A 27740-nucleotide genomic window follows, 5' to 3' on the forward strand; every position below is an offset into this window, starting at 1 on the left:
CCCCCCCCCCCCCGCCCTCATCAGATCCTGTTGGGAGACAAGCTTTCGTCCACCCCCCCCTGCTGCCCCGCCGCCACCATCATGGCCTCATCCTCGACATCGCACCACCACCGCAGCAGCAGCAGCAGTCTGCAGCCCAAATCTATTCCACCTCGCACCTCCAGCTCAGGGAGTCACAACCATTCCAGCAGTCTAACGCAGTCTCCTCCTCCTCCGGCTCCTGCCACCACCAGCACCGCCGACCACGATAGCAGATCGATCCTCAAGACTGTATCAGAAGGAGACTGGCTCTCCTCCAGACAACCTCCACCACTCGCCCCCCCATCACCTCTATCCAGCCCGAACCTGGCCAGGATGCCTCACGCCCCCGAACCCAACACGACACTGCCGGGTCTATGGTCGCCACCGTACAAGGTCTCGGGCATAACCGCCACCGCCGCGCCTCCTCCTCCTCCTCCTCCTCCGACCGGTGACAACGACCCGAACCGCTTCAGAGATTACGATCTAAACTTCGGCCCCGGTCGGTCTTGGTCCTCCGACAACGAGCGCATCGTTCGCGGCCCCTACGACTACGTCGTCAGCCACCCAGGCAAGGACTTCCGCGCGCAGCTGATATCCGCCTTCAATGCGTGGCTGGACGTGGACCCCGAGTCCCTGAGCGTCATCACGCGCGTGGTCGGCATGCTCCACGAGTCCTCCCTCCTGGTGGACGACGTGCAGGACTCGTCCGAGCTGCGCCGCGGCTTCCCCGTCGCCCACCACGTCTTCGGCGTGGCCCAGACCATCAATGCGGCCAACTACATGTACTTTGACGCCCTCCGCGAGCTCCAGGCCCTCGACGGTACGCCACCGTCAGGCTCGGGCTCGGGCTCGGGCTCTGCCGGCGCCGGCGTGGCCGTGGCCACCTTTGCCGAGGAGCTGGCCAACCTCCACCGCGGTCAGGGCATGGACCTCTACTGGCGCGACACCCTCACCTGCCCCTCCGAGGACGACTACCTCGACATGGTGGGCAACAAGACGGCCGGCCTCTTCCGCCTGGGCGTCAAGCTGATGCAGCAGCGGTCGCGCGAGCCCGAGCCCCGCACCGACTGCGTGCCCCTCATCAACCTCATCGGCCTCATCTTCCAGATCAGGGACGACTACATGAACCTCTCCTCGTCCGAGTACTCGTCCAACAAGGGCCTGTGCGAGGACCTGACCGAGGGCAAGTTCTCCTTCCCCGTCATCCACTCCATCCGCGCCGACCCCGCAAACCGCGAGCTCATCAACATCCTCAAGCAGAAGACGTCGGACGTCCAGGTCAAGCGCTACGCCGTCTGCAGGATGGAGGCCACCGGCAGCTTCCAGTACACCAGGAGCGTCCTGGCCGTCCTCATCGAGAGGGCCCGCAGGACCGCCGTCGAGATTGATCGTGGTAGGGGAAAACTCGCCGGTATCCTCAAGATACTCGACAAGATGTCTATCGAGTAGTCCTGCTCATCCTACCATCATTCTACCTCCTCCCTACCCTCTCTCTCTTTCCCTCTCCCTCTTTCCCTCTCCCTCTTTCTTCTATCTATATCCTATATCCTCTATTTTAATACCTTCCATCTCGGGTGTCCTGTCTGTATTGCCTGCTCAAGACCGGCGTTGTGCCCGAGGGGAAACAAGTTACCTATTCTTTCTCTGTCTCTCTCGGCTGTTGGTCCCTTGTTAATGCTCTCTTTCTTCGTTCTTCCCCGTCGGTCCCTTGTCTTGTTTGATCCTCTGTCACTTCCTGTGTCGGATTCATCCCTGGGCCATCTCTCGTTCCTGGTGTATAATACTCTCTTCTTTTCCTTTATGCTCAATGATTTCGATACCACTACCCACCTTGTCAAGTTCACGTCTCTTCATCTCTTCTTCCTCTCTTACGTTGTAAAACTACTGTGTGTTTCTTCTCTCAACATTGCACGCACACACACACACACACATGACATGCCATACATGTACGAAATTCATCGAAATAAAATAAAAAGTGAATTTAAAAGTACAATTCGTTCAATGCTACCGCGCTTTCCATCCATATATTCCATGTCCCTTTCCTTGCCTATCCTTTCCTATATCCGCAGTCCAAATTCCCTATCCCGTACCCATGTCCCTTCTCTTCTTCATCCCTCCCTCAAAGGTTATATTTTTCTTCTGTATGTGCGTTTGCATGATGTTTTGTATAGAGTATCACCTGTAGTAATCCTTCTCCTTGTACCGTTATATCATTACAACAACTATATCGTCTTTTGCAGAAAAAGAGGAATGCGGTATAAGAGAGAAAACACCCTCTTCAGAACGAAAGTGCAGAATCAAAAGACGGAAAGAGAAGGAGAGAGTGTGTCGCAAGAGCGCAGAAAGAAGCGTGGGGGAGGCTCTTTGTGATGGCATGTGACAGAAGAGATTCTGAACTTCAGAGTGTCGCGGGAGAAGGAAGAGTGATGTAGAATCAGTAGCCCCCCCTCCTTCTTGACGGCCCAGTCCCAAGATCAATCTTCTGCAGCTCCTGGGCAAGCGACATGCCCCCATTCGCCCCGCTCATGGTAGCCGGCTGATAGTGTGCAGGCAGGGGTTCCTTTGCCGGGATAGGCGGGGGTGCGACAGCACCGGGCGACGAGCTGTGGTACATAATCTGTTGCTGCTGGGGCGGAGGAGCGTAATTCTCGTTGGCGTATTCGTAGGGGTACGAAAAACTGTTGCCCCGCTGTCCCCGCGTGGGTGTCGTGTACGGCGACTGGTATGACGGCTGGTATGGCTGCTGGTAGTTTCCCGGCGATACGGGTGCCAGGGGACTCGATTCCGGAGCAGGGAGGGCGCCCTGTGAGGGGCGCGACTTCTTGTGCAGACGGTTGCGACCAGCCGGTGGGGCAGGGGAGGAGTCGTACGACGGGGCCTGCGAGGCAGCAGTAGAGGGCGATGGGCGGGCCGCGATGCGGAGCTGGCGACGGCCACTAGGGGGCATGGGCTGGACGCCCGAGGGGGACGGCCGGGAGGGCGACGGCTGCTGCTGCTGCTGCTGCTGCTGCTGCTGCTGCTGCTGCTTCTGGATCTGCTTGGCCTCGGGCTCGGGTGCCCACGACTCGATGGGGAGATGGTCAGACGGATCGATCTCGCGGCCGTCGTACATGACAATCTTGCCGTTGGCCTCCTCGCGCACAGAGGGGGCGTTGCTGTTGAAGGCGTCGAACGAGTCTGGGCTGAAGGGTGCGTCCGACCCCCGGCGGTCCTCGGTGGGCGGCGGCGCCGGGCTGACAGACTTGCGCTTGATCAGACGCTGGGTGGTGGTGCTGCTGCTGGGCGCGGGCTGGGGCGACGGGCTGACCGAGTGTCGGGAACGCGGTTCCGGCGGCCCGCTAGAATATGTCACGTCACCCACGGGGCTGCGCCTGTCGTACCCGGACGGCTGACGTTGGTGGTGGTGGTGGTGCTGCTGCTGCTGTTGCTGCTGCTGCTGCTGCTGCTGCTGCTGCGGCGGCGTCGAGTAGCCGTATGGCGAACCCGCCTCGCCCCCTCCCGGTGCCCCTGCACCGTACTGCTGCGACGGGTCGGGGAGCGCCTGCCGGCCCCGCGGAGGCGTCTGCATGCTCTGCATCGTGTGCCGCCTCTCGTACCGCCGGTCCTCGTTGATCCGCTCCGCCAGCTCCTGCGTTATAGATGGGTCGATACCCGGCACCAGCGACGCTGGCAAGTCAAACGGCACCTGCTGCATGGTCGGGCGCTGGGCAGGCGGCGCTTCGTAGGGGCTCCCGGTGAATGAGTACTGGCTCGAGTTGGCTTGCGGTTGCGAGTAGAAGCCTCCTCGTCCGGGGCTCGTGGAGAAGTCCCTGTCCGCGGCCGCCGGGGGTGCAGACGGGTGGTAGAGGGCCATCTCGTCATATCTCTCGGGTTCTCTGGAAGGAGTGCGGCGCAGAGGCGAGACGGACGGGGAGTGGCCCGCACTCACGGGTGCCGACACCTGGGCGGGAGCACGGTCATAGCCCACGTCATCGGGGTGGTGCATCCTGGAGCCGGTGCTGTGCCTGTAAGCGTGGCCGTACGGGATTGCGGGCGGCGTCTCGGGAACGTCCTCGACCGTGGCCTGCAAGGGCCTAGGAGCGTCGTACGTCATGGGATCGTACGTGTGGTGCCTCGGCGGCGACTCGTAGCTGTGCGTGTTGAGCGGTTGGACGGCGTTGGAGATGGGAGCTGGCGCCGGCGGCGCCGAGTCGTACGAGCGGAAGGCGGGCGGGCGGGAAGATGAGTAGGCCGACATGGAGTGACGGTGGGCCTCGGTCCTCAGAACGTCGTGCCTCATGGACATGGGCGCAGGGGCCTTTTGCGGCTCATAGCTGCTAGCCCGGTAAGAGGAGGGCTCCGGGGCGGTACCAGGACCGATGCTCGACCGGTGAGCGGGCGGCGGCGGAGGTCTGTCGTTCATGGGCGGGGCCTGTCTGACGAGCTCGTCCCTCGACTGGGGCAGATGATCGTAGTGCTCCGGCAGGGGCTGGCCACGGGGCTCCGGCGCATAGTACGACGATGATGTGGGCGGTGGCAGCTGCTGTTGCTGCTGCTGCGGCTGCGGCGGTGGAGGGGCGCCCCTGGGACTGTAGTCTCTGTCATCGTACGTCCTAGGGGGGTTCTCGTACGGGTCCACCTGGTAGGAGGATTGTCTGCGAGGATCGGAGAGCGCCTGCATAGGCTGGGGTATCGACTGTGGCATCGGTTGCGGCGGCATGGGCTGAGAGTATTCCTGCGGCGCGTAGCGAGCCACCGGTGCGGGAGCCGGGCCCGGGCCCGGGACAGGGGCTGGGGCTGAGGCTGGAGCCGGGGCTGGGGCTGGGGCCGAAGCCGGGGCCGGGGCCGGAGCCGGAGCCGGCTGTGTCTGATACTCTATGCTCTGGACGGGGGCGTGACTGGGAGCGTATGTCTGGTGGGAGGCGTGCCTATCAAGGCTTCCTCGCGGCATGGTCTGGTAGGGATCTGTGCCCGGGAGGGCCCTCGGGCCAGCGGCGGTGGTGGGTGGCGGAAGCTGGCCCGGTGCAGGTGCAGGTGCAGGTGCAGGTGCAGGTGCAGGTGCAGGTGCGGAGGCAGGGGCCTGGACCGGGGCGGGGGGCGGGGCTGAGGCTTGGACCGGAGCAGGCTGAGGGGCCTCGCCGGTGACGGGGTCGGATGGCAAGGGTCGCCGCCTGGTGGCGGCCCTCTGCTTGGAGGACATGCTGCCATCCTGATCAGATACAGCAGGCTGGGGGCGCGGCTTGGCGACGGGTTTGTCGGGCTTGGGGCGAGTGTCGTAGAAGGTGATCTCCATCCTGATCTCGCCGGCGTACTTGCCGCGGCAGTTGAGCGTCTGCCAGATGTCGTTCTGCCCCCCTCCAGAAACGATGATGCCCTTGAGGTCGATCCAGGCTTCGCCAATCAGGTCGGTCCGCTTGTCGTCGGTGAAGACCGATATCTTAAGCTGGTAGTAGTCCGGGGAGTCGTGGACCTTGAAACGCAACTCTTGATCCCTGCAGATTGATTGTCAGCCTCTGTCTGATCAGATGTTGGAGCCCAGCAGCATTGCAGGTCGCATCAGGGGGGGGTGCATTGTCCTATGTGCTTACCATCTCGGCGTCTGTCCTCCTCTCACATCCGTAGCCGTCTTCTTGGCCTCCTTTCCGAGGCGAGCAGCACAGTAGGGGTCCTGCTTCCCAATCGTCTTCCTGTTGGGCAGGTTACGCGCGCGATCGATGACGGCGACGAGGGTTCCAATCTCGGGTCCGTCAACACTCAGATCAGCAAAGATGCCAGCCGTATGAGGTGACTGGAACTGCGGCTTCGTCTTGGTCGCCATGCTGGGCGTCGTGAGAGCCGTTCGTGGCGTCGACGGCAGCGGATAGAAGGTCTGGAGAGCAGAATGTACGATAAGGTGCAGAGTGCGCTGAATCGCCGGTTGTCTATCTTTTACATGGGTGAGTTCTTGGTCGTGGTAAGGATGATGATGATTGTCGAATTGAGGGGGTGGGGGGGGACGTGGCGGGGGGCCCGGATTGTGAAAGGTCGGAGAATTGATATGACGGCGTGAAAGAAGAGCAGGGAGTGACACGCCGCGATCAGATTGAAGGTCTTGGAGGAAAAGGAGAGGAGAGGCGAGAAAGAGCGACTGGGAGTGGAGGAGAGGAGGAGGAAGAGGAGGGAGGGAAGATGGAGAAGGTGAGATGGGTGACGTCCGACGTTTTGCGTGCCGGCGGGAAGAGAGGCAGTCGTGGTAGGCTGTACTCGGTATTATTATCAGGGAGGGACAGCAGATAGACATTAGCGGGTTAGCACGAGACTGACTGCCAGCACTGATCTGTACAGCCCGCCAATATCGTGCATGTACCTACACAGCCCGCTGAAACGCGTGGTTGGGGAGCCGGTGGCTGGGGGTGACCTGATCCTGACCAGGCCCCTGCAACAGCCCGCCCACACGCCGTGCATCTAGGTATGAATGGGTCCTTGGGAGCAGGCGTCCAGGGCATGCAGGGTATCGCGCACGTACCCACGCCGCCAGTGGACCAGTGGACGAGACGCTGGAATCCGAGGAGGCTGGTCTCTACAATAAAGGCTTAGCGGCATCAAAAACCGGGGTGCACCCAGCTGGCGGGGATCTCCCTCTCAGGTCCGCTCAGCCAACCGGTACGAGAGGTTCAGAGGCTGTCCATCAGCGATTGTGCCTGACAGCCTCTGACAGGTACCAGATTAGCAGGCATGTACGGAGTACTCATACGGAGTACTCATACGGAGTAGTAGTACTGTAATGTGAATCAATATTTATAATTATAACTATAATCATGATTGTAACAGCAATAACAGCAATAACAGCAACAGCAACAACAATAATCATCATCATCATAATACTCGTGATGGATGCGTACGGGTAGGCGCTAAATGTCGGGTCATGCGTGCCTATCCTACATCTTCCTATGATTTTCCTCTCCCTCCCCCACCAGTGGTGCCGGTGAGGAAAAAAAAGAAGAAAAAAAAGTCCCTTTAAACAAACCCCTGCAAGGATGATGATTACTTTAGTTCCGTACTTATACGGTATAAGCCTCAATCCATCTAAGATTCGCATCGTTCCAATTCACGATACATCCATCCACTAGAGGTAATGCTACACGTGCTGGCAAGATGCGGTAGTACAGACACTACAGAATACGCTCGGTATGCTCATTCAACCTTAAAACGTTTCCTATTCTTGGCCACGGCCTGAGGCCCTCCTCCTCCTCTGCCGTACTCTCGTACGCAGAGATGGACCGAAAGCCTCCCATGCACATACTGTCACTGGGACGACTACATGTGATACTGCTGTCCCCCCCCCCCCCCCCCCCAAGTGGACACTCTCCCGACCCGTCTCCACCAGAGAAATCAAGCCCGATCAACATCTGATGATGAAGATTACGACGCAGATGTCTTCTGTTTTATCAAAATCCGACGCCAGAGATCCAACGCTGAAGATACGACGTCGTATTCTCTATCCTCTCTCCCTCTCACTCTCCCCCTCTCCCTCTCCCTCTCTCCCTCCCTCTCTCTCTCTCTACTCTCCTCATCTCTCATCACCCTCCTAAGACAGGCCTTCCACCAGAAAGACCAGAAAGCAGCACAGTGACGGTCAGGACATCACACCTCCTGAGTAGTCATCTATCATCCCTATACTCCGTACTCATCTGCACCGACACGAAATACGACATGTCGAGCCTCCTCCCCTTTCCTCCTAGTGACACCGGAATGTCTCAGGAGGCATCTTCCCTTTCTCCGTTCTTGTTCTCTCGTTCTGGAGGTTGCCGTAGATATGTGTGCCGATGTTTCAAGGGTCGAAGGGCAGGACGGAGATTTGTCGCAGGACAATACGAATCTGGGTGCTCGTAGATGTGCAGCATGACAGCTTATCAGTATTTTAATTTCTCCGTGGTAATAAGTATGGTGTATAGTATTACTAACCTTGTACACGGAACGGGACTGTGCACAGACAGGTCCTGTCACTGCCAGTCTACTACCAGTCGCAGCTACGGGACAGCAGGCCTGCCAACTTTTCCAGGTGACGCTGGTCCACCTCGTCGAAGCCGTCGAGGACGGCGCAGTCGATGTCGATGATGGCCACCACTCTCCGCTCCCCGGAGGTAGACGAGAAGATGGGGACGACAATCTCGCTCTTGCTGTCCCCGTCGCAGGCAATGTGTCCCGGAAACTCGTCGACGTTCCTGACCAGCTGCGTCTCCTGCGACTGCGCCGCCGCGCCGCACACGCCCTTGCCAAAGGCGATGGTCTGGCAGGCCACCTTGCCCTGGAAAGGCCCGAGTATGAGCTGGTCTTGCGTGGTGGTGTCCCTGACGTAGAAGCCTTGGTCGGGTCAGTACAGCTAGACTCGCACCCACCCTCCCCTCCCGACCTTCCCCTGCGAGGCACACTTGAACTCACCTGCCCAGTTCACGTGGCCGCTAGCACCTCCTATGGACTTGTACGCGTGCCATAGTAGAGACGCCGTGTTGGACAGGTTGCTATATTTATCCGGATGCGAGGTCAGCCTTGCCGCTGGCATCGAGACAGTCAATCCCCTGCGCCGACGTACCAGACCTTATTTTGTGGGAGGGAGAAGTCAGCGAATCGACGTCTGTCAGCACGGGAAGGGATCAGGAAACGTACCCAGTTCCTCTGATCGGCGTAGAGGCCCTCGGCCATCAGGAGAACCTGCTCGTAGGCCTCGTCCTTCGTGACGCCCTCGGCAAAGTTGGAGGCATCCGCGTGAACCTGTTTCCTCAATGTCAGTACATGGTAGGATACGCTACATATAAATCATCGAGAGTTTTTTTTTTTCTGTTTTTTTATTCGTTTCTTGTTATGGTTCTTCTCTCCTCACCATGGTGAGCTGTAGTCCTGGTACAGCTAAGGTCGTGCTACAGTATCTGCTCGTCGGCGATGTTGAACGTATACGAACGGTTGAGGGTTTTCTCGCTCTCCACTGTCTCTCTCTCCTCCTCCCGGCAATGACGTGACGCGCCGAGTCTTTTGTCACCACCCCAGAGTAGAGAAGAAAATTATCCAGGGCCTAAGCACTACACGACCGTCGACTATCACTCCGTACCGTGATTATTACATGTACGCGCGCGACTGTAGTGGACCCTAAAACCCCAACATCTTCCCAGCCTGAGGTGATCGGATTCATTATGTAAATTCCCCCCAAGTCCAGGCTACAAGAGGAAAGAGAGGGAAAAAAAAGAAGCAGAAAAAAAAAAGTCACCACGTTGCACCACTCTCTCCATCGCAACTCCCTTCCTTCAATTGCATCTCTGCCTGTCGCCATCTCCCACCCTCCTTCCATACACGTCATGACTTGCCGATCACCATGGCGGCTGTGCGAGCAGCCCCAGTATAGCCGCCTAGCAGGCCTCGCTGCAAACGGCGGCGCCGCCCGCAGCACGACGGCCGACCGGCTGCCTCTCGTGACTCGACAGGTTCGGTGGGCTCACGACCATGACAGCAACAGGGCAAGGCATCATCATCATCATCATCCGACGACGACGACGACGACGACAGAGAGGAACGCACCCCCGACACCACGCAGGACGCAACTCTCCCGGAGCGAAATGGTGAACCCTCCGGCGACGACGCGGCCGCCCACGCTGGCGATCCCGCACCGCGACGCATACGACAGCCAACTCAAGTACCTCTTCGAGCTCGGCAAGGGCTACATCCGATTCTACAAGGACGGGGTGAAGAGCGTGTGGACGAACCGCGGCCTGGTGCGCGACAAGCTGGCGCGCACGCCGGCGGGGGACAGGCCGTCGATATGGAACCCGTCGTACGTGCCGCAGTCCTTCTCCCGCGCGGACTGGGTCCTCCTGTGGCGCTCGCGCCACGACATGATACGCCTCCCGCTGTTCGGGCTGATGCTGGTGGTGATAGGCGAGATGACGGTGCTGGTGGTGGCGCTGGTCGAGGGCGTGGTCCCCTATCCGTGCCGCATCCCCTCGCAGACCTTCAACGCCCAGCGGAGGGCCGAGACGCGCCGCAGGCTGGTATTCGACCAGCTCGAGGACCGGTACCCCGCCGGCGCCTTCGACGAGCGCATGAACCGCCGCGTAGCGAGAGACCACGTCCTCCGCTCGCTGTACATGACCGGCGACGTGTGGGAGTACTTGCGGTACATCCCGCCCGGCCTGTGGCAGCTCAAGGGCCGCCTGAGGCTGGCCTTTCTCGAGGGCGACGACGTCAACCTGGCCCAGGACGGGGGCCCTACGGCCCTCAACAGCGAGGAGCTGCGCATCGCCTGCGCAGACAGGGGCATCGATATCCTCAGCAGAAGCGAGACGGAGCTCAGGGGTTCCCTAGGCGATTGGCTGCGTCTGACAGCCGCGAGGGATCCACAAGAGAGGAGGCGACGCATGGCGCTTCTCCTTCTCACCAGGTGGGTTTTTTTTTTTCATCATCTCCTCTACAACCTTCATCTCTCCTCTGCACATTTACGTGCCTGTCGGTCACTAACCTTGAGCAGACAAGAGAACTGGCCGCAGAATAGGGACTTTGCCGTGCCGGAATGGGTCCTCTGATCGGCATGTCACACTCTTTCTTTCTCTCTTGTATTATAGAATCGTAATCGCTAGGCCGGGGTGGCCAGACCTCGTCAAAGGAAGAAGCGGAGCATCCGACAAGCAACGGGAGGGGGATACAAGTGTACGTATATGTATATATATATATATATATAGCTCTGTTTCGAGATTCAACCGACCAATTCGTCTCCCCGGTATTGCCAAACCTCGTCGGCACATGCCAATCCAACTCGTCGATTGGATCGTAGGTGCTCGTCAAGGCCAGGTACCAATCGGAACCTAAGCCCAGAGGAGAGGAGTGCGGGTACAGGTGAAGAAACCAGAGGAGGGTGATGATGCTCGGATGCACGCGACCACAACACTCTCTGTCTCCGCCGATCAACAAATGGCACGGACCACAGCTACGGCAGCCGCAGTCAGTAGCAGATGAATATCTTCAAACTCCCCGAGGTTCATCGACCACCACCACCATCACCATCACCACCACCAGCAAGGTGCTCTATTCGGGAGTTGTGGGGTAAACAAACAACTCGACTAACTCGTACGGGGCAAGGGAGTGGGAGGGTCGCGTGTGGGCCGAAACTTGGGGGGAGGGAGAGGGAGTGTGTGAAGCGTGAAGCGCATGATGTCAATGGTGGGGAAAGCTGTTCCTGCCTACGGAATTCCCAAACCAAAACAGAAAAAGAAGGAAAAAAAAGAAAAAAAAAAGGGAAGGAAATAGCCGACCGAGGTCCCCATCACATGCAACCCTTGTATTGCTCCGTACTTACCTCCTCGTAATACTCTTTTCTCAAGACAATTCCCATCCTCGCCCTTTTTTTCTTCTTCTTTTCTCCTGCATTCTCTTTCACGACATCTCTCAACTCTCCTTGTCCCCTACCCAGACACTCATTCAGCCAACATGTCTCTCAAGAACGGTCAGTTGAACAGCTTACGCGTACGGACGTGCGCACACATATGCGGTCGCATGACGTGATGTGGATGATGAACACGTCCCCGTACTGACGTCCCCGTACTGACGACCCCAGACAAGTTCCCTTCCTCGGCCGCCTTTGACGCCATCGACGCCGCCCTCAACTCCAGCGATGCCGAGCGCAAAGATGCCATCAAGCAGGGAAATGGCATCTATGCCTTCGTTCTCAAGAACGGAGCTGGCGAGACTGAGAGCTGGCACATTGACCTCAAGCAGACCGGCAAGGTCGGCAAGGGTCCCGGCGAGAAACCCAATGGTATGTTTATCCCCCCCTCTTGTGCTTCCTCTTCCTCTTCTTCTTCTTCTTCTTCTTCTTCTTCTTTCCCTCTCTCTTCTTCTTTCCCTCTCTCTCTCTCTCTCTCTCTCTCTCTTATTATTCATTTTTTTTTCCTGAAAACCAATATAACTGACCTCTTCCCCTTCCTGCAGTCACCCTCTCCCTTTCCGACTCCGACTTTGGCAACCTAGCCACCGGCAAGGCCAACGCCCAGCGTCTCTTCATGTCTGGGAAGCTCAAGATCAAGGGCGATGTCATGAAAGCTACCAAGATGGAGCCCATCTTCAAGAAAGCCCAGACCAAGGCAAAGCTGTGAATACTACGGCTAGAAAGGTTATTGATGGCTGTTCTTTTTTTTGGAGCTTTGAACGCGAAGCTAGCTATATGTAAATCATAACTATATCTGAGCTGCATTCCCGAAATAATTCAATCAATAATATTTTTATATTGTTATATTTTAAAATATAAGAAAAGTGATAAAGCACCTGATGACTTATCCCCCCTCCCTCTCTTTGGTTTGGTCTTCTTCCGTGCACGACATGTCATCTCATAGAGACTCGCCTAGTTTCCTGATTATGTCGATGGCCTCGTCACGTACCTCGGATACAATATCGCCCGCCGGCTCCGCCTTGTCGACCATACCGACGCCGGTGCCGCTGACGAGCAAGAAAAGAAAGAAAAAATCAGTATCGATCAATACGCGAGTGAAGGTTTGGATGGCATCTTGAACGTACGCCCACGTGCTGATGACCTTGGTAGCCTCCTCGGGAGAATAATCATCCTCGAGACTCTTCTGACACTCCTCGAGTGACGCGCCGGCCATGTACCTCTCGTGGACGGGGCTGATGATGGCCCTACCGTCGTACAGTTCTCCCCAGAGGGTATTTTTTCTTACTTGATCGTGGAACGGGGACCTGAAGTGCTGGTCAGTTCGGAGTTCGGGTGTGGAGGTGAGAGGACGGGTTGTTGCTGTTGTTTTCTTTACTTGAATGTCTCGCTGCCACCGTCTGATGCGGCGAGGATCTTCTGCTTCCTGTGCTCAGGGTAGATGGACTCGTCCGAGACGGTGAACTGGATCCATGTGTCAGTACGCTATTGAACGGTGGGACACGGACACGGGGGAGGGAGGGACTGAACATACCCTTGTGCCCATGACCACACCCGTAGCACCTAATATATATATCAGGGTCAGGGTTTTTTTTTTCTTTTTTTGCGGGGGGGGGGGGGGGGGGGGAGGAGAAAGTGCAGACAACAATTCTTGAGAAATCTAGAGAGAGAGGAGAGGGGAAGAAGAGTACGAAGAAAGGAGAGGAGTGAACACCCACCAAGTGCCATGGCCGCCGCGACGCCGTCACCGTTGACGATCCCCCCCGCAGCAAGTACAGCGACCTTCCTATCGGGGAACTCGGCAGCGAGCATCCTCCTCACCGAGGGGACGAGGCTGATGACGCCCATGCCCGCGCGGAACTGGTGCCCGCCGGCATCGGTCCCCTGGCAGACGATGACGTCGGCGCCGTCTCGGGCGGCCTCCCGCGCGGCCCGGACGTTGCCGACCTGGACGAAGACGGCCGGGCGGCGGTCGAGCGGCTCCAGGGCCGAGACGACGCTCCCGTGCGGCTTGACCTCGCCGTCCGGGGCGAACAGCCACACGGCCGCCGGGGCGTGGCGCGATATGATGGGGACGGCCGTCTCGGCGAAGGAGCCGACGGACTGGTGGCCCGTTATGAAGCTTATGCCTATGGGGAGGTAGGTGTTGCCGACCCTGCCGTCGAGGAGGGAGGAGCACTTTTCCAGGTCGGACGTGAGCTTATCGAGCTGCTTCGAGCCCTTGGATATGTCGGTTGACGATTCGATGAAGCCTGACACCAGCTGTCAGGGTCTCCTTCTTCCTTCCTTCCTCTTCCTCTCCTCTCTACATGATGACGGATCCGATGATGAAGAGAGAGGGAAGGGGGGAGAGAGATGATGAGTCTGCAGGTAGACTGGACATACCGAGACCCCCGGCTCGGGTTACAGCCACGGCTAAGGCTGGGGATGCTGCACCGATCATGGGCGCATTGCATATGATGGGCCACTTGATACCGGGTACCCAGTTCTGGATAAGCTGTAGAGACATTGTAGATATCCGTGTGTGTGAAGCTTAACGATTTCCGGAGAGAAGAAGAAAGGAAGAGAGGAAAGACTCAAAGGAAAGAATTGAAATGGCCGTCATCATCTACTCGACTGAATTTATAGACTTAAGAAGCAATGTTGGGCTCCGCGGACTTGTACGGATCGAGAGCCGGTTACGTTACCGCTCGGCCGGCCGTTGCGGGGGGGAGGAGGGGGGGGGGGGGGGGACTTGATATGTATGGTGCAATGGAGATAGCCGGGAGGAAGATGCGTCATCAAAACTGACAACGTCAACGGGCAATATGTATGTTTATGCTCTGCATTGTAATTTTTTGGGATAGGCCATATTTATATTTATTTTCTATGTTTAGCCCTTTTTTAAATTTGGGGTTTTTTTTGGGGGGGAGGCTTTTTATATATATTGAAAAAAGAAAAAAAAAGCTTGTCCGGGTCTAATACCTCTGGATGATCTCATCAGGCTTATTCCCAAGAATGTCGTCAATCTCCTTGAGAATCTCAGGGGTCAGCTTATCGACGACGGCGAGAGCCTTGATATTCTCGTACACCTGGGCCGGACCGCTGGCGCCGGTGATGGCGGAGCTGACATTCTTATTCCTGAGGACCCAGGCGAGCGACAGCGCAGCCAGGCTGACGCCCAGCCTCGCGGCCACGGGCTCCAGAGCGTTGACCCTCTTGATGACGGCGTCCCACTTATCGCCCTCGTTTTCCCGGAGGAAGCGCGCGACGAAGGGCACGTCCGTGTGCGAGAAGCGCGAGCCCTCGGGGATGCCATCGCGGTACTTTCCCGTCAGGATGCCCTTGTTGAGCGGGGAGAAGACGGTGAGGCCCAGCCCGCCCTGCTCGCCGTACAGGTGGGCGAACTCGCGCTCGACCTTTTCCCTGTTGAGGAGGTTGTAGGCCGGCTGCTCGACCAGGGGGCCGATGAGGCCGAGCTTGTCGGCGTACCGCCACGCCTGGGCGATCTCGTCGGCGTTCCACTCCGACGTGCCCCAGTAGAGGGCCTTGCCCTGGTTGATGATGTGGTTGAAGGCCCGGACCGTCTCCTCCATCGGCGTCTGCCGGTCCGGACGGTGCGCGTAGATGATGTCGACGTACGAAAGTCCCAGACGCTTCAAGGCCCCGTCGGTGCCCTCGACGATGTGCTTGCGCGACAGACCCTTGTTGTTGATCGGGTTGTCACCAAAGGCCACACCCCAGTAGATCTTTTAAGTTTGCAGCCGTTGGTTAGTCAAATCTTTTCTTTCTCTCTTCTTCTTCTTCTTCTTCTTCTTCTTCTCTCTTCTTCTTCTCTCTGTATAGAGTTCTCTGTTCTCTCTCCGTTCTTTCGGGAAGGCGATATGTCTTACCTTGGTAGAGATGACCAGGTCATTCCTCTTCCAGCCATACTTCTTGATGGCCTCTCCCATAACTACCTCGGACTCCCCGTCGGCATACACCTCGGCGCAGTCGAAGAAGTTGACGCCGCTGTCATACGCGGCCTTCATGCACTCGAACGTGCCCTCTGTTGCAGGCCACACACTCTGGTCAGATGTATTCAACGACACATGCAGCACTGACATCAGTGGCATATCGGGATACGCCGCACGTGGTGCGGTGTGTGGCGACTTACCTCTGTCTACATGACCGCCATACGTCAGCCACCCACCCAGTGAGATGGCGGAGACCTGGAGACCGGAACGGCCCAGGAACCGATATTCCATCGGCGGGAGGTTGTCGGGCTTGGACATCTTCTAAGGTGTTTATGGCTCGCACACTCGAGATAGACCGTAGTAGGATTGCAGCATGAAGGAGCTTGAGTCTTTTTTTTTTCTATTCTCCTCCCCCTCTCTTGTCATTGCAGGGCTTGCCCCTCTGCTCCTCACATCAATGCGTTGAAATCACATCATTGAAGCGGGGTCACCTTCGCTCGCGTCATCCGTGGACGGGGGAGCCTTGATGCGTGAGTGCTTTGGCAGGTGCGTGATCACGTGCTATGTAGTCTCAACACCTGCATTGAGGTTGGAGAGGATGGTTGTAGGTATAGTGTGTGCGATATTCACGAATGGGAGTTCGGATCATCGTTACGAGCTTCGATATCTGTGACGACATAACCGCTTCAGATACTCCTGCTCATGCGCACATGTATGTATCGAGGGGTGAGTGTATGCATGTACCTGTTGAATGTTTAGGCCGTTGTGGATGATCCAGCCTTAAGGTTAGAACCGCTCTCCAAGACCCCCATTTTCCGTTTCCGTGTCCATCTATCTGACTGTTGTATAGAGCCCAGGCTGGTATTACACCACACATACGCTCGATCGTGCCAGGATATCCAATCAAACGCCAACTTGCTTCGGGAACATGGTGGAATCGTCGTACAGTGAGAGTCCCGAGCCAGACGAAGGTCAGGTACAGGGTATCGATGTAGCAGATGCGCTCTTCTCCACGAGGAGAAGCTGTCTATTGGGGTGCCATCATGTACTCGTACATACAGGTATCGAGGTTCGAAGAAAGGGAGGCGGTTTGTCCCGGGGTACATGTTATATATATGGTATTCGCTCTCATCAGTCTCTCGATTGTCTCATTCAGCTTATATGCGAGTGTGCAACATCGCATACTAGACACAGCTGCACCCGCAGAAGCCGAGTCATGGCTTCCTCGGTACCGTAATACGAATACAGATATCCACCACATCCACCTTGAAAGCGAAAAAAAAAAGAAGAAAAAAAAAAGAGTCAGACGATGACCCAACCTCCCCAGTCTCACGCGGATGAGCACCGCTACGGCTACTATTCTAATCTGTACTGTCCGCCCTACTGATCAATCTGGCGAGCGGAGATGCAAACTGGCCTCGGCAATGCTCCGTGGCTGCATACGATAGTATCTGCAACGCTAAAGACTATTTCTTTCTTGGTGTGCCTTCTTCACCGCTCCGGAATTGTAGAGAGAAGCCGCCCCGCCTCCTCTAGACCGGCCAAGACATGAGAGAGGAAAAGAGAGCGAGACATATACGAGTATAGTAATCTGTACTCCGTACTCCTTGGAAGAAAAAGGGGAAATACCCGATGAACATATCTGGTTTCAATTGCTGCCCCTTCCCACACTGGGTCGATCTGGCGTCGGCTGCTGGCCAATCGTGATCAGCTGGGCCCGGTGTCTCTCAGGTCTGTTTTCTGTGTCCTCCACCCACCCCTTTTTGCTTTTCTTCCCTCGTGGTGGGTGGTGGATACGCTGAACGGGACCGGCGAGTCTACAGGTATTACATACTCGTAGACGGTCTACTCCCAGAGGTGGGCGGCAATTTGGGGAAGAGCTTGGTAGGGTGTTGGCCTGAGGTTGGACAGAGTATTACGAGTGTTATCAGGTCTCGTACCACCGCTACTGATATGTGTGGCATACATGGTACGGAGTATTACCTGTACGGAGGAGTATCATCATTACTCGGACCGTGAATGAGTTGCGCGCGTTACATGTACAGAGTCTCGGGGGTTGACAGCATTGGGACCCCGATGAGACACGTGCAGGCTCGGTCCCGGTGAGGTGAGATAAGAATAAACTCGACACAGGGGAGAAAAAATTGGATGCATCCACAGACGACACACAGAGCCAACACATGAAAGGAGAGAGAGGGAGGAAGAAACAAAGGGGTGGGTGGGATAAGGGGACGACGACGGTACGAGCAAAGCAGTACGGATCAGCCGTCAGAGGGACGGTGAGAAGGGGCAAGACGGAAGAAGAGAAAGGGTTACGGTACGGGGGCAGGGGCTTCATAATAATGCTAGGTAGAGATACCACCCCGTAAATCGATACATTGCACATCTCTTGCATTGAACGATACCCATTCCCATTGCATTTTGGAATTTCCCATCTTTCCTCACTCTCTACTCTCAAGGTCCGTCCATCTCACTCGATATATACGAGCAATATAGAGTAGGTTGGTACCCTGTGCTGTGCATCAACTACAGTGATGTCGGCGCTCGATACCTGCCTGTGTACCTTGCCTGTTGTAATCTGACCGTCAGATGTATCCGTAGATGTAATACTCGAAAGCGGTCGGTTGGGGACGCCGGGCAAGGGGGAGGAGGGCGGAGGGGAGGGAGGGAGAGGGGGTTGGTCTGGGCTGGGCCAAGAAGGATGAGGGATCTCACAGGGTATGGAGAAAAGAAAGGAGGTGTTATTATGAAATTACGGATGGCACCTTTACACGTACGGTAAGATGGAAAATAGAGAAGAGGAAGAAAAAGAAAAGAAAAAAAAAGAAGAAAAAAAAAGGCGCGGGTACCTAGATTAGATAAACCGGGAGATTGCTCGGTCAGAAGAGTATTGGTATTACTACGATACTACGAGTACGAGCAACCTGTACGAGGTAGTTGGGTAGGTACAGGCCTACCCGTACAGCGTACGGGCGGAGCATTCTCCTCTCTGTCAGGTTGCCTGGGTTGCCAAGGTGGGCGGGGCGCGTAATACGTGCACCTGCTCCGTGCCCAGTAATACGATGTACCAAAGTCCTATCTGCTCCGTATACTCCGTTCATGTATCCGTACCTGTAATGAGTAATAAACCTCCATCTCCCATCCAATAATGAATGGTACGAGTAGTATTCCGTACCAGTACGGGAACTGCACCGCGACGCTCCTGGTATAGGTGGTAACAGTACACAGCAGCACTGCGAGCATCTGTAGTCTTACCAGCCGCGCTTGCTAACAAGGAGGCCTCAGTTCCTTCCTCCCCTTCTCCCTCCGGGTCTGAACCGTATGCCGGCTGCGTCTCGGAGGGAGACTTGGACTCTCCAGGGGGGTGAACCTCTCGATGGCACTGCTATTTGCAGCTGCCCTGCTGTTCAACGTGCATGTACAGCTATCACTCGTACGAGTATTGTTGAGGAGACGACGGGAGTACATGTATTGCATTGTCCGGGGGGGGGGGGGGGCTATTTCACGGGCTATCGGGGTAATTACTCGTAGAGCAAGTACCTCTGAGCCCCTTGTCTGCAGCCCTCTCAGCGTTCGCGACGGTAGAAGGATACTTTCCTGTCATATACCTGCCTCGACATGCGGTGGAGCATCCATCACAGCACCAGCTGCAGGTGTACGGATGGAGGAGTATGGACGGGCAGTGATACTACCCATGGAGAGCCCACCTCCAGTACGAATCCACAATAGAGCTTCTGTAGAGAGCCCTAAGAATGCACTGTAACCGAGCTGGAGAGACCGCCCCAGCGTGCTGCCGTACCCTCTGTTAGCCTCTCTCTCTCATGGGCCACCCCCCCTGGTTGCCGTCCCCTTTCCCTTCCCGCCGTCCTCTTCGCTTCTCTTTCTCCCTCTCTCTCGCCTTGATCACCACCACCTTCACTTTAACCCGTCCATCCCCTTTCCCGAGAAAGCCCCCGCGCTCTGCTCCTGTCGACGATCAGACTGGGAGGCCGACCCTCAGCTTGGTCTCGTCCTCTCTCCAAGCCCCAGTCTAGACGAGCATCGTGTGATCCATCCCCAACCGACCGGGCCTTCCTTCCCACGCACATACTGCAGAAGAAGAAAAAAACGACCTCGCCGACGTTCACTCCTCCTCTCCCCTCCGATCTGGCGTATTGTCACTTCCGCCGCCGCCGACCGACCGACCGACGACGACTCCTGTCAAGAGTGTGAGTGGAAAAGAAAAATTAGACGCCCGAACTCATCCTCCCCCCCCCCCTTCCTGTGGACTTGCTCTTTCCTGCATTTGCGTCTCCATCCAGACATTCTGCATTGCCTCGTTTCCCGCCACGCCACGTACCCCTGGCTACCCGGCGTCCCTTATTGACGTGGTGGCTTATCCCTGACCACGTCGAGAAGCCGTGCCTCGGGGTGGAAGACAATGTGCCCTTCCTTCTCTCCTTTGTCCAATCATCCAAACATCCGCTGCCTTCCATCCGTGGATTCTCGCAAGTGCGGGCGAAGCGACCGTGTGTCATGTTACCTTGACAGCTGTTGAGAGACTTCTCGTCGCCGACGCTAGCCCACCGTCAAGCCACAATCAGCTTCCTACATAGCATCTCTTGGGTATCGTGTTCGGCTACCTACATGCCTCGCTCACCTACTATTCCGCTTCCTCTGCCCTTCTCTACCCGTCTCATCCTCTGCTGGCAGCCTCAACATTTTGCGGGGCAGCTGTCCGGTTTACCCCTGCTTCCGTGGCAATTCATGCGCAGACGTTGTACATGCATCCACGTCTCCACAGCCCCCCCTCCCCGACTTGATAGGCACATTCGTTCAACGCGTTACGCATTCCCTCTCTCTCCTCTCTCTCTCTCCCTATCTACCTTTGGACGTCGCTGACTGTGAACACATGCAGATATCTACGGCGGTTGAATAACTCTTCCTCTTGCACAACGACCGTTCACAGTAACTGGCTGGTTCCTTGAAACCTTCAGAATGGCGTCCTCATCCTCAAACGTCGTCGGCGTCCACTACCGCGTCGGCAAGAAGATCGGTGAGGGTTCATTTGGTGTCATCTTTGAAGGCACCAACCTCCTCAACAACCAGCAGGTGGCCATCAAGTTTGTACGTCGACCCCCGCGATTGCCGATGCCGCGATGTCCATGCTGACGACCCGTTTTCAAACAGGAACCCCGCAAGAGCGATGCTCCCCAGCTTCGAGATGAATACCGCACCTACAAGATCCTAGTCGGATGCCGTGAGAATCCCCCTCCCCGCTTGAAGGAATCCACCGCGAGAACAGGCACGTCTAACATGCTTCGCTCGTCACAGCCGGAATCCCCAATGTCTACTACTTTGGTCAGGAGGGCCTGCACAACATCCTCGTCATCGACCTGCTCGGCCCTTCCCTGGAGGATCTCTTTGACCATTGCGGCCGCCGTTTCTCGGTCAAGACAGTCGTCATGGTTGCCAAGCAGATGCTTTCGAGGGTCCAGACGATTCACGAGAAGAACCTCATCTACCGTGACATCAAGCCCGACAACTTCCTCATCGGTCGCCCCGGAACCAAGGCCGCCAACGTCATCCACGTCGTCGATTTCGGCATGGCCAAGCAGTACCGCGACCCCAAGTCAAAGCAGCACATACCCTACAGGGAACGCAAGTCGCTCTCCGGAACCGCCCGCTACATGAGCATCAACACCCATCTTGGCCGTGAGCAGTCCCGAAGGGATGATCTCGAGGCTCTCGGCCACGTCTTCATGTACTTCCTCCGCGGAGGACTGCCGTGGCAGGGTCTCAAGGCCGCCACCAACAAGCAAAAGTACGAGAAGATTGGCGAGAAGAAGCAGTCGACGGCGGTCAAGGACCTCTGCGAGGGCTTCTCCGAGGAGTTCTCCAAGTACCTGACATATGTCCGCAACCTGGGCTTCGAGGACACGCCCGACTACGACTACCTGCGTGAGCTCTTCACCCAGGCTCTCAAGAACACTGGCGAGATCGAGGACGGCGAGTACGACTGGATGAAGATCTCGAAGGATTCGGGAAAGGGTTGGGACAACAAGGGCCACAGCGGTGGATACGCCCACCAAAACGCCCGGCCCGGTCCCTCTCAGATGGACCTGCACGGTTCGAACCGTCCCGGGAATACGACCTCTCACCAGCAAGCACACAACCTGACCGTCGGCCGTTTAAACGCCGCGCAACCCCCCCCTCCGTCGCCGATCAAGCACATGGGGAAGCAGAGAGATCGGCAAAACGTCCCCGGCGCTATATCAGCGCAGCGGGCCAGCGGGGTGGGGGGTCACCGGGGAGACATGGCTACCCCCACTGGCTCGACTCAAGCCCAGTTCCAGAACAGCGCCCAGAACCTGCCTCAGCGGAAGGGCAGTCAACATCAGTCCCAGGCGAACCAGCCGATGCAGCCTAGTGCTCAGCCGGCAGAGCCTCAACCCACCGGCATGCAAAAGTTCTTCAAGTCGATGTGCTGCGGCTAGTGGCAGCATCACCGGAGAGCCTGAGCGATTGCGTCGACATGCCAAGATCTGACTGTTTTCTCTTCTACCGTGCACATGCACGGGGATCCGGACATGTTTCCCATCTCCTTTTCCAGTTTGCTTCTCTCTCGGCTTCTTTCTTGTCCTTGTTCAACGGGCGGGATGATGTCTCGCTCTCGTCCTCGGCCCGACAATTGGAAGGAGCAGCGCGTTGCCGTGCTCTCCTCTGAAACGCAGAAACCCACACCCCGTCCACGTCAACTGTTGAACCCCACGCTCGAGGTGAGGTAAAGGTGGAGGGCGCTGGGGCTCCTCATGTCCCTGGCGAGCGTCCGTTGTGGGTTTCGTAGATTGTTGTTTCCTTCATCTTCTTCTGCGTCACTGTCGGGAGCCACATGTTCTCCCATGGTCCCCATAAGAGTCGAGCAATGGCGAAGTGTCCTTCCATACCAAGGGAAATAAAGAAGGAAACTGGGAAGATTGGGAAACAAGAAAAAAGTGTTTTATCTCTCTCTGTTTTTTTCTTCTCACGCCCGGCATATATCATCACGACACTTATAATCCTCCTCCCCCCCACCAACCACTCTTTTTTTCTCTGATGAGCAGCGCAGCAAAAAAAAAAACAAAAACGGCGCAGACAGAAGAAGGTCGAACAAAGGGCAGCAGCATCATTTTTTTTGGGATTTGGTTCTTGGTGTTTTCTTTTATTACTCTCTTTTTTTTCTCGAACCCTCCTATTTCATATTTCCACTCTCAAACTACTTTCTTACACTGGTTTAGTCTGTCTATAATATGTTTTTTCCTCTTTCTTCAATCTCTTACACAGCAACAACATCGCAATGGTTATCAGTCCCATGTCCTGTCCTTTCCCCCTCCTTCCTCCTCTCCTCTCTGAGCAGCAATCAAGTAGAAGCGCGGGGAAAGAAGGATGGGAGGAAGAACAGGAAGAAGTAGCCAAGAAATCAGCATGAGAACTCTCGAGTCTTGCCTATATGCGGGGTCTTCTCTCCATTCGAATGTATCTACTTACTCTTTTTTTTCTGTTGCGGATAGCGGGAAAATTCGGGAGGTATACTGCACTGTAATATGTTTCTAGATAGTAACTCGTATACCTGGCTTGCCATGGTCTCCGATATGCTTCTTTTCACGGTCTGCTGTATACTATGCTACATGTATCCGTACCTTGGGTACTCTTCGCTTGTATGACGACCCCTTTTCTGCTCTCCCTACTGGAGGTGCAAACGTCAGGGACCAAGCAGATCATGGCAGGAAGACGATATTGTAGCCGTGCAGCCTTGTATGCAGGTAATAAAAACACGTATATGTATTGTACTGGCCAACTCTCGTCTCGATGAAAGACAGAGGAAAAAAAATGAACAACTCATCTCCCATAGAAGCATTGGACCCGTCCATTCGTTGACTATACAGTCCTCTTTCCCTTGTATTCCAACCCAACTCCGTTTTGTGTGTGGTAAAAAGAAAAGAAACATGCCCGACAGAAGTGAAAGAGCAAAGATGTGGATGATGGAAAAAAATATAATAGAAGCAAACAGAGTAAAAGATACAATGTGCACACAGTATCTCTTTCTTTTTTTCCTAGGTGAGCTTCTGCTTGATGAAGAATGAACGAAGGTGAGATAGCTGCCAGGCACAAGTGACTCCCAAGACGATGAGTTGGATGACGATCCAGCGGACGACGCGGCTGTTGGTGGACTCGGACTGATCCCTAAACTCGGCTTCACGTTCCTGTATTTTTGGCAGTTAGAGAAATGCGAACCTTTGATGATGCAGATGGTGAAGGGAGAGGACTGTTGGGGAAGGAGGGGAAGAAGACGTGTACCCTCTGGAAAACCTGCTCCCTCCTGACATCCTTGATACGAGCATTCAGATCCCTGACGCGCGAGGCGATGTCCTGCAGCTTATTCTTGTCGGTGCTCTCGATCTGGTTGGTCTCACCGATGACCATGTCGAGCTGGAGCTTGATGCCACCGTTCTCGTGGGTCAGGCTGGTCCACGCGCTGCGGCCGGACGTTGAGGACGGGGTGAAGCAGATCTTGTGGTTGCCGGACTCGGCAGAGGAGAAGGTGAAGCGGCCGGATGATGTACCCTTCTGAGAGACGACGCGGTGATCATCATCAAAGATTTCCTGCCGGAGGGGGGTTGGCTCTTGTCAGCACAATTGGCTTTTTATTTCTTCTTCTTCGGCCCCCAAGAGGAGGGGGCGAGAGAAGAGCGTGTGGTAGGTAGTCTGGTGATAGTTTCTTACATCAACGGAAATGAAGATGTTGATCCCGGTATGCTGCTGCCAGGAGTTGGCTCGGTCGTCCCACTCTTCCGCAGAGTAGTGCCCCACGACCAGAGTGTCCTTTGGGAGATCCTCGTAGAAGCACTTCGGCGTGGAGAGGTCGATGAAGAAGTAGAGAGCCTGGGCGGCCGAGGCCAGCGACAGGAGCGGGAAGAGGACCTTCATTTCCGTGTTGGACGGTTGATCCGACGCAGGACACACAATAAGGGGACAAGATGTCGAATCGCAAGTCGCACTCTCCGTTGTAGGTTGCAGTTCCCAGATGTGTAGCTGTGGCGACGTGTCGATGGGGGGAGGGAGAATGGAACGAGATGGGAGGCGCGAATAGACTTGGGGAAGCTCCCTCCTTGGTGGTTCGTGTTGAAGCTGCCACGTCTAGAGTTGTCAGGGGGGGGGGGGGGGGGTCACGTGGCAGATAATGCTAACTCTATCTCTTCCCGTCGCGTTCCCTTTTCCCCAACTTTTGGTATTTTCTCTCCCCGTCATCAATCAATNACTCTCCGTTGTAGGTTGCAGTTCCCAGATGTGTAGCTGTGGCGACGTGTCGATGGGGGGAGGGAGAATGGAACGAGATGGGAGGCGCGAATAGAAGAGTCCATACTACGTACATGTTTGTGTATGTACATACCAGCTCCTTTTGAGTTGTCAGGGGGGGGAGGTGGGGGTCACGTGGCAGATAATGCTAACTCTATCTCTTCCCGTCGCGTTCCCTTTTCCCCAACTTTTGGTATTTTCTCTCCCCGTCATCAATCAATTAATCCCACGAGACGACATATAACCCCCCGGAAAACCAAATGACTATTGTCCAAAAAAAAAAATACATCCGGAAAATAATTATCACGAACCGACAGTCGAACTTTCCCTATCACATAAACGACGCGTCTTGCGCGCGCGACCGCACGGAATTGGAACACGGCGGAGAAGAACAAAAGAACCCCCGATGCACCAGCCGACATGAGTTCCTCCGACGTACGCGACGTTCTCAACCTCCCGGATGGGAACGGCGCCAACAACCATGGTGGAGGTGGTGCTGCTTCCGCGGCGCGACCGGTCAAGAAACAGAAACTCTCGGCTCCCCGACCCAACCTCAAGGGTCTGGCACGTGAGGTGCATAATCTGGGAGGCGACAGCCCCATCTCCATCGTCCCCGAGGTGACGGCCTTCAAGAAGAGGAGGCTGGCGAACCGCAAACCCACTGCACGCTGGGAACTATCGGCGTTCCGAAACTCGGCGCGTGACGACCCGAGCCTCATCCTCAGGCACTGGAAACGGAGGGGCGGCGTCGGGGCCGCTGCAAAGCCACATGCACCGGGAGATGCAGCAGCAGCAGCAGCAGCAGCAGCAGCAGCAGCAGCAACAACAACAGCAGCAGGTACTGCCGCCTCTAAGCAGGAGGAGGAGGATGATGATGATGATGATGATGAGAGGAAGAACAAGGCAGAGAAGGAGGAAGAGGTGGAGGACTCAGCATTCGCCAAGTTCAATGTGCACGTGCCGATACCGCGCTACACAGACGAGCAGTACAGACAGTGTCTCGCAAGCGACGACTGGACGCGCGAGGAGACGGACTACCTCATGGGTCTGGCGGGAGACTACGACCTACGGTGGCCCATAATCTGGGACCGGTACGAGTGGACGCCGCCGGCCACCGACGGCGCTGCGGCCCCGCGCACCGGTGAGAAGGGTCAGGGGCAAGAGGTGGAGGGGGAGGGGGAGGAGGAGGAGGAGGAGGAAGAAGAGGAGACCAAGGCGATTGTGCCGCCCAGCAGGACCGAGGCCCGGTCACTCGAGGATCTCAAGGCTCGGTACTACGAGGTGGCGGCGCGGATGATGGCGCAGCAGAAGCCGGTGCAGTACATGTCGCAGGCCGAGTTCGCTCTGCATGAGATGATGGCGCACTTCAACCCGCAGCAGGAGAAGGCGCGCAAGGAGTTTGCGCTCAACGCACTGTCACGGTCGCGCGACGAGGCCCGCGAGGAGGAGTCCCTCCTCCTCGAGGTGAAACGCATCCTCGCCCGCTCCGAGCGATTCAACGAGGAACGTCGCGAGCTCTACAACCGCCTCGACTACCCCCACGCCGAGACGGACATCAACAACTTCAAGTCCTCGGCCGGTCTGCAGACCCTCCTGCAGAACCTAATGACGGCGGACAAATCCAAGAAGCGGAAGTCTCTCATGGGTGCCACCGCCACCGCTTCCGTCGGTGGTATCGTCGACCCAGCTGGCACTTCTTCCGCATCATCATCATCGGCAGCAGCAGCAGCGGCGGCGGCGGCGGCGTCGTCATCATCTCAAGATTATCATCGCGGGAATCACTCCCGTCGCGAAAGCACAGCCACATCCACGGCAGCCCAAACCCCAACACCCACAACAGCCAACGCGCCCACGACAGCAGCAACAACGACGGCGACAACGACTACGAACAACAAGAAGGGCTCATCATCACACAACCAACAGCATCAACAAAATCAGCAGGCCCAGGCTCAGGCCCAGGCTCAACAGCAACAGGCAGCGCTGGAGAAGCCCAAGCTGACGGAGAAGGAAGAGCTGATCTACGGCGTGACACACCACGACCGTCTGGGCTCCGGCCCGCTCTTCCGCACCGAGAAGATCAACAAGCTCTTCTCCCACAAGTCCAACCAGCAGCAGATGCGCATCAACAACGTCCTCAACGAGCTAGACGTCCCCGCCAAGCTGGCCATGCCTACGGCCTCGACGACGCTACAGTACGAGCAGCTACTCGCCGCCGTCAACGCCCTCCTCGACGCCAGAAAGGTCTCGGACAAGCTAGACGCCGAGATCAAGCTGGAGCAGGCTAAGAAGACGGAAAGGGAAAAGAACCTTGCTACTACCTCCGCTGCTCCTCTTCCTCCCCTCCCCCCCCCTCCTCCTCCTACTTCTCATCCTCCCCCTACTTCTCATCCTCCTCCTACTTCCCATCCTCCCCCCCCTCCTCTTCCTTCTTCGCCTCCTCATCATCAACCTTGTCCACCTGCCGAAGCTGCAACCGCAGACGCGACCGCAACCGCTGAACCTGCAGACGACAAGGAGGGTGAGGTCAAGACTGCTACCGCTACCGATACACAGGCGGCCGCCGACCAGGACAAGGATGAGGATAAAGGAGACCAGGAAGACGACGGTACGACTACGCATAAGAGGAGCGCTAGTGTTCTCAGTGGGGTCAGTGACAAGAGTGCCAAGAGGCAAAAGAAGTGAGAGTCGAGAGTATAGGAGTAATAAGACATCATCATACATGTAGTTTCCCCCCCCAGATAACCCATGTATTATTGCTATAAATATCTTTTTTTCTTCTTTCCCATCTTCCATCTCCATCTCCTCCGTACGTACAAGTAACAACTGCAAAAAAAAAAGAAGAAGACACACTCAAAGAAGAAAAAAAGAGCCCTTTTTAAACCAGACACGTCTATTTTTAAAAAAGACAGCGCAGCTAAGGGGGCCAAGTAACAGAGCAACATCATCACCAACAACATGACACGAAAATAGAAACAAAAACGTCATCGTATTCTCATGTAGAGTCAAAGCAAACAGTATCATTGGTATTGGTTCACTTGATCATATACACATATACACTGCAAAGAGGAAAAAAAGGAGGGGGG

General features: G+C 56.2%; 10 protein-coding genes across 10 annotated transcripts; 5 read left to right on the forward strand and 5 right to left on the reverse strand.

The window, feature by feature from the left end:
• Nucleotides 1-81: 81 nt before the first annotated feature.
• Nucleotides 82-1470, forward strand: GMORB2_0016 (geranylgeranyl diphosphate synthase, type III; the record flags this gene model as incomplete). Its single annotated transcript, XM_035462002.1, has 1 exon — nt 82-1470. One exon carries the CDS (start codon nt 82-84, stop codon nt 1468-1470), a length of 1389 nt encoding a protein of 462 aa, XP_035324932.1.
• Nucleotides 1471-2455: 985 nt separating this feature from the next.
• GMORB2_0017 (C2 domain) lies at nt 2456-5818 on the reverse strand (the record flags this gene model as incomplete). The annotated part of the gene is made up of 2 exons (XM_035462003.1): nt 2456-5492; nt 5589-5818. The coding sequence occupies 2 exons, from the start codon at nt 5816-5818 to the stop codon at nt 2456-2458; spliced, it is 3267 nt and encodes a 1088-aa protein (XP_035324933.1).
• A 2178-nt stretch (nt 5819-7996) lies between these two features.
• On the reverse strand, nt 7997-8751 carry GMORB2_0018 (L-methionine (R)-S-oxide reductase; the record flags this gene model as incomplete). Its single annotated transcript, XM_035462004.1, has 3 exons — nt 7997-8343; nt 8422-8458; nt 8647-8751. Coding segments are annotated over 3 exons (489 nt in total), but the record flags the coding sequence as incomplete, so codon positions are not given.
• A 578-nt stretch (nt 8752-9329) lies between these two features.
• On the forward strand, nt 9330-10550 carry GMORB2_0019 (LETM1-like protein; the record flags this gene model as incomplete). The annotated part of the gene is made up of 2 exons (XM_035462005.1): nt 9330-10408; nt 10496-10550. The coding sequence occupies 2 exons, from the start codon at nt 9330-9332 to the stop codon at nt 10548-10550; spliced, it is 1134 nt and encodes a 377-aa protein (XP_035324935.1).
• A 901-nt stretch (nt 10551-11451) lies between these two features.
• GMORB2_0020 (SCP-2 sterol transfer family) lies at nt 11452-12116 on the forward strand (the record flags this gene model as incomplete). The annotated part of the gene is made up of 3 exons (XM_035462006.1): nt 11452-11467; nt 11579-11779; nt 11953-12116. 3 exons carry the CDS (start codon nt 11452-11454, stop codon nt 12114-12116), a joined length of 381 nt encoding a protein of 126 aa, XP_035324936.1.
• Nucleotides 12117-12347: 231 nt separating this feature from the next.
• Nucleotides 12348-13916, reverse strand: GMORB2_0021 (nitronate monooxygenase; the record flags this gene model as incomplete). The annotated part of the gene is made up of 5 exons (XM_035462007.1): nt 12348-12714; nt 12786-12871; nt 12942-12970; nt 13126-13659; nt 13793-13916. The coding sequence occupies 5 exons, from the start codon at nt 13914-13916 to the stop codon at nt 12348-12350; spliced, it is 1140 nt and encodes a 379-aa protein (XP_035324937.1).
• A 448-nt stretch (nt 13917-14364) lies between these two features.
• GMORB2_0022 (putative oxidoreductase (related to aryl-alcohol dehydrogenase)) lies at nt 14365-15501 on the reverse strand (the record flags this gene model as incomplete). The annotated part of the gene is made up of 2 exons (XM_035462008.1): nt 14365-15135; nt 15280-15501. 2 exons carry the CDS (start codon nt 15499-15501, stop codon nt 14365-14367), a joined length of 993 nt encoding a protein of 330 aa, XP_035324938.1.
• Nucleotides 15502-20319: 4818 nt separating this feature from the next.
• On the forward strand, nt 20320-21818 carry GMORB2_0023 (uncharacterized protein; the record flags this gene model as incomplete). Its single annotated transcript, XM_035462009.1, has 3 exons — nt 20320-20448; nt 20512-20581; nt 20656-21818. 3 exons carry the CDS (start codon nt 20320-20322, stop codon nt 21816-21818), a joined length of 1362 nt encoding a protein of 453 aa, XP_035324939.1.
• A 1596-nt stretch (nt 21819-23414) lies between these two features.
• Nucleotides 23415-24288, reverse strand: GMORB2_0024 (p24 family protein alpha; the record flags this gene model as incomplete). The annotated part of the gene is made up of 3 exons (XM_035462010.1): nt 23415-23564; nt 23659-23964; nt 24085-24288. The coding sequence occupies 3 exons, from the start codon at nt 24286-24288 to the stop codon at nt 23415-23417; spliced, it is 660 nt and encodes a 219-aa protein (XP_035324940.1).
• Nucleotides 24289-25077: 789 nt separating this feature from the next.
• Nucleotides 25078-27339, forward strand: GMORB2_0025 (DNA methyltransferase 1-associated protein 1; the record flags this gene model as incomplete). The annotated part of the gene is given in 3 exon segments (XM_035462011.1): nt 25078-26849; nt 27211-27262; nt 27280-27339. 3 exon segments carry the CDS (start codon nt 25078-25080, stop codon nt 27337-27339), a joined length of 1884 nt encoding a protein of 627 aa, XP_035324941.1.
• Between the last annotated feature and the right edge of the window lie 401 nt (nt 27340-27740).

This window comes from Geosmithia morbida (assembly GCF_012550715.1).
Source record: "Geosmithia morbida isolate 1262 chromosome Unknown scaffold_0, whole genome shotgun sequence".
In the NCBI taxonomy this organism is placed as follows: domain Eukaryota; kingdom Fungi; phylum Ascomycota; class Sordariomycetes; order Hypocreales; family Bionectriaceae; genus Geosmithia; species Geosmithia morbida.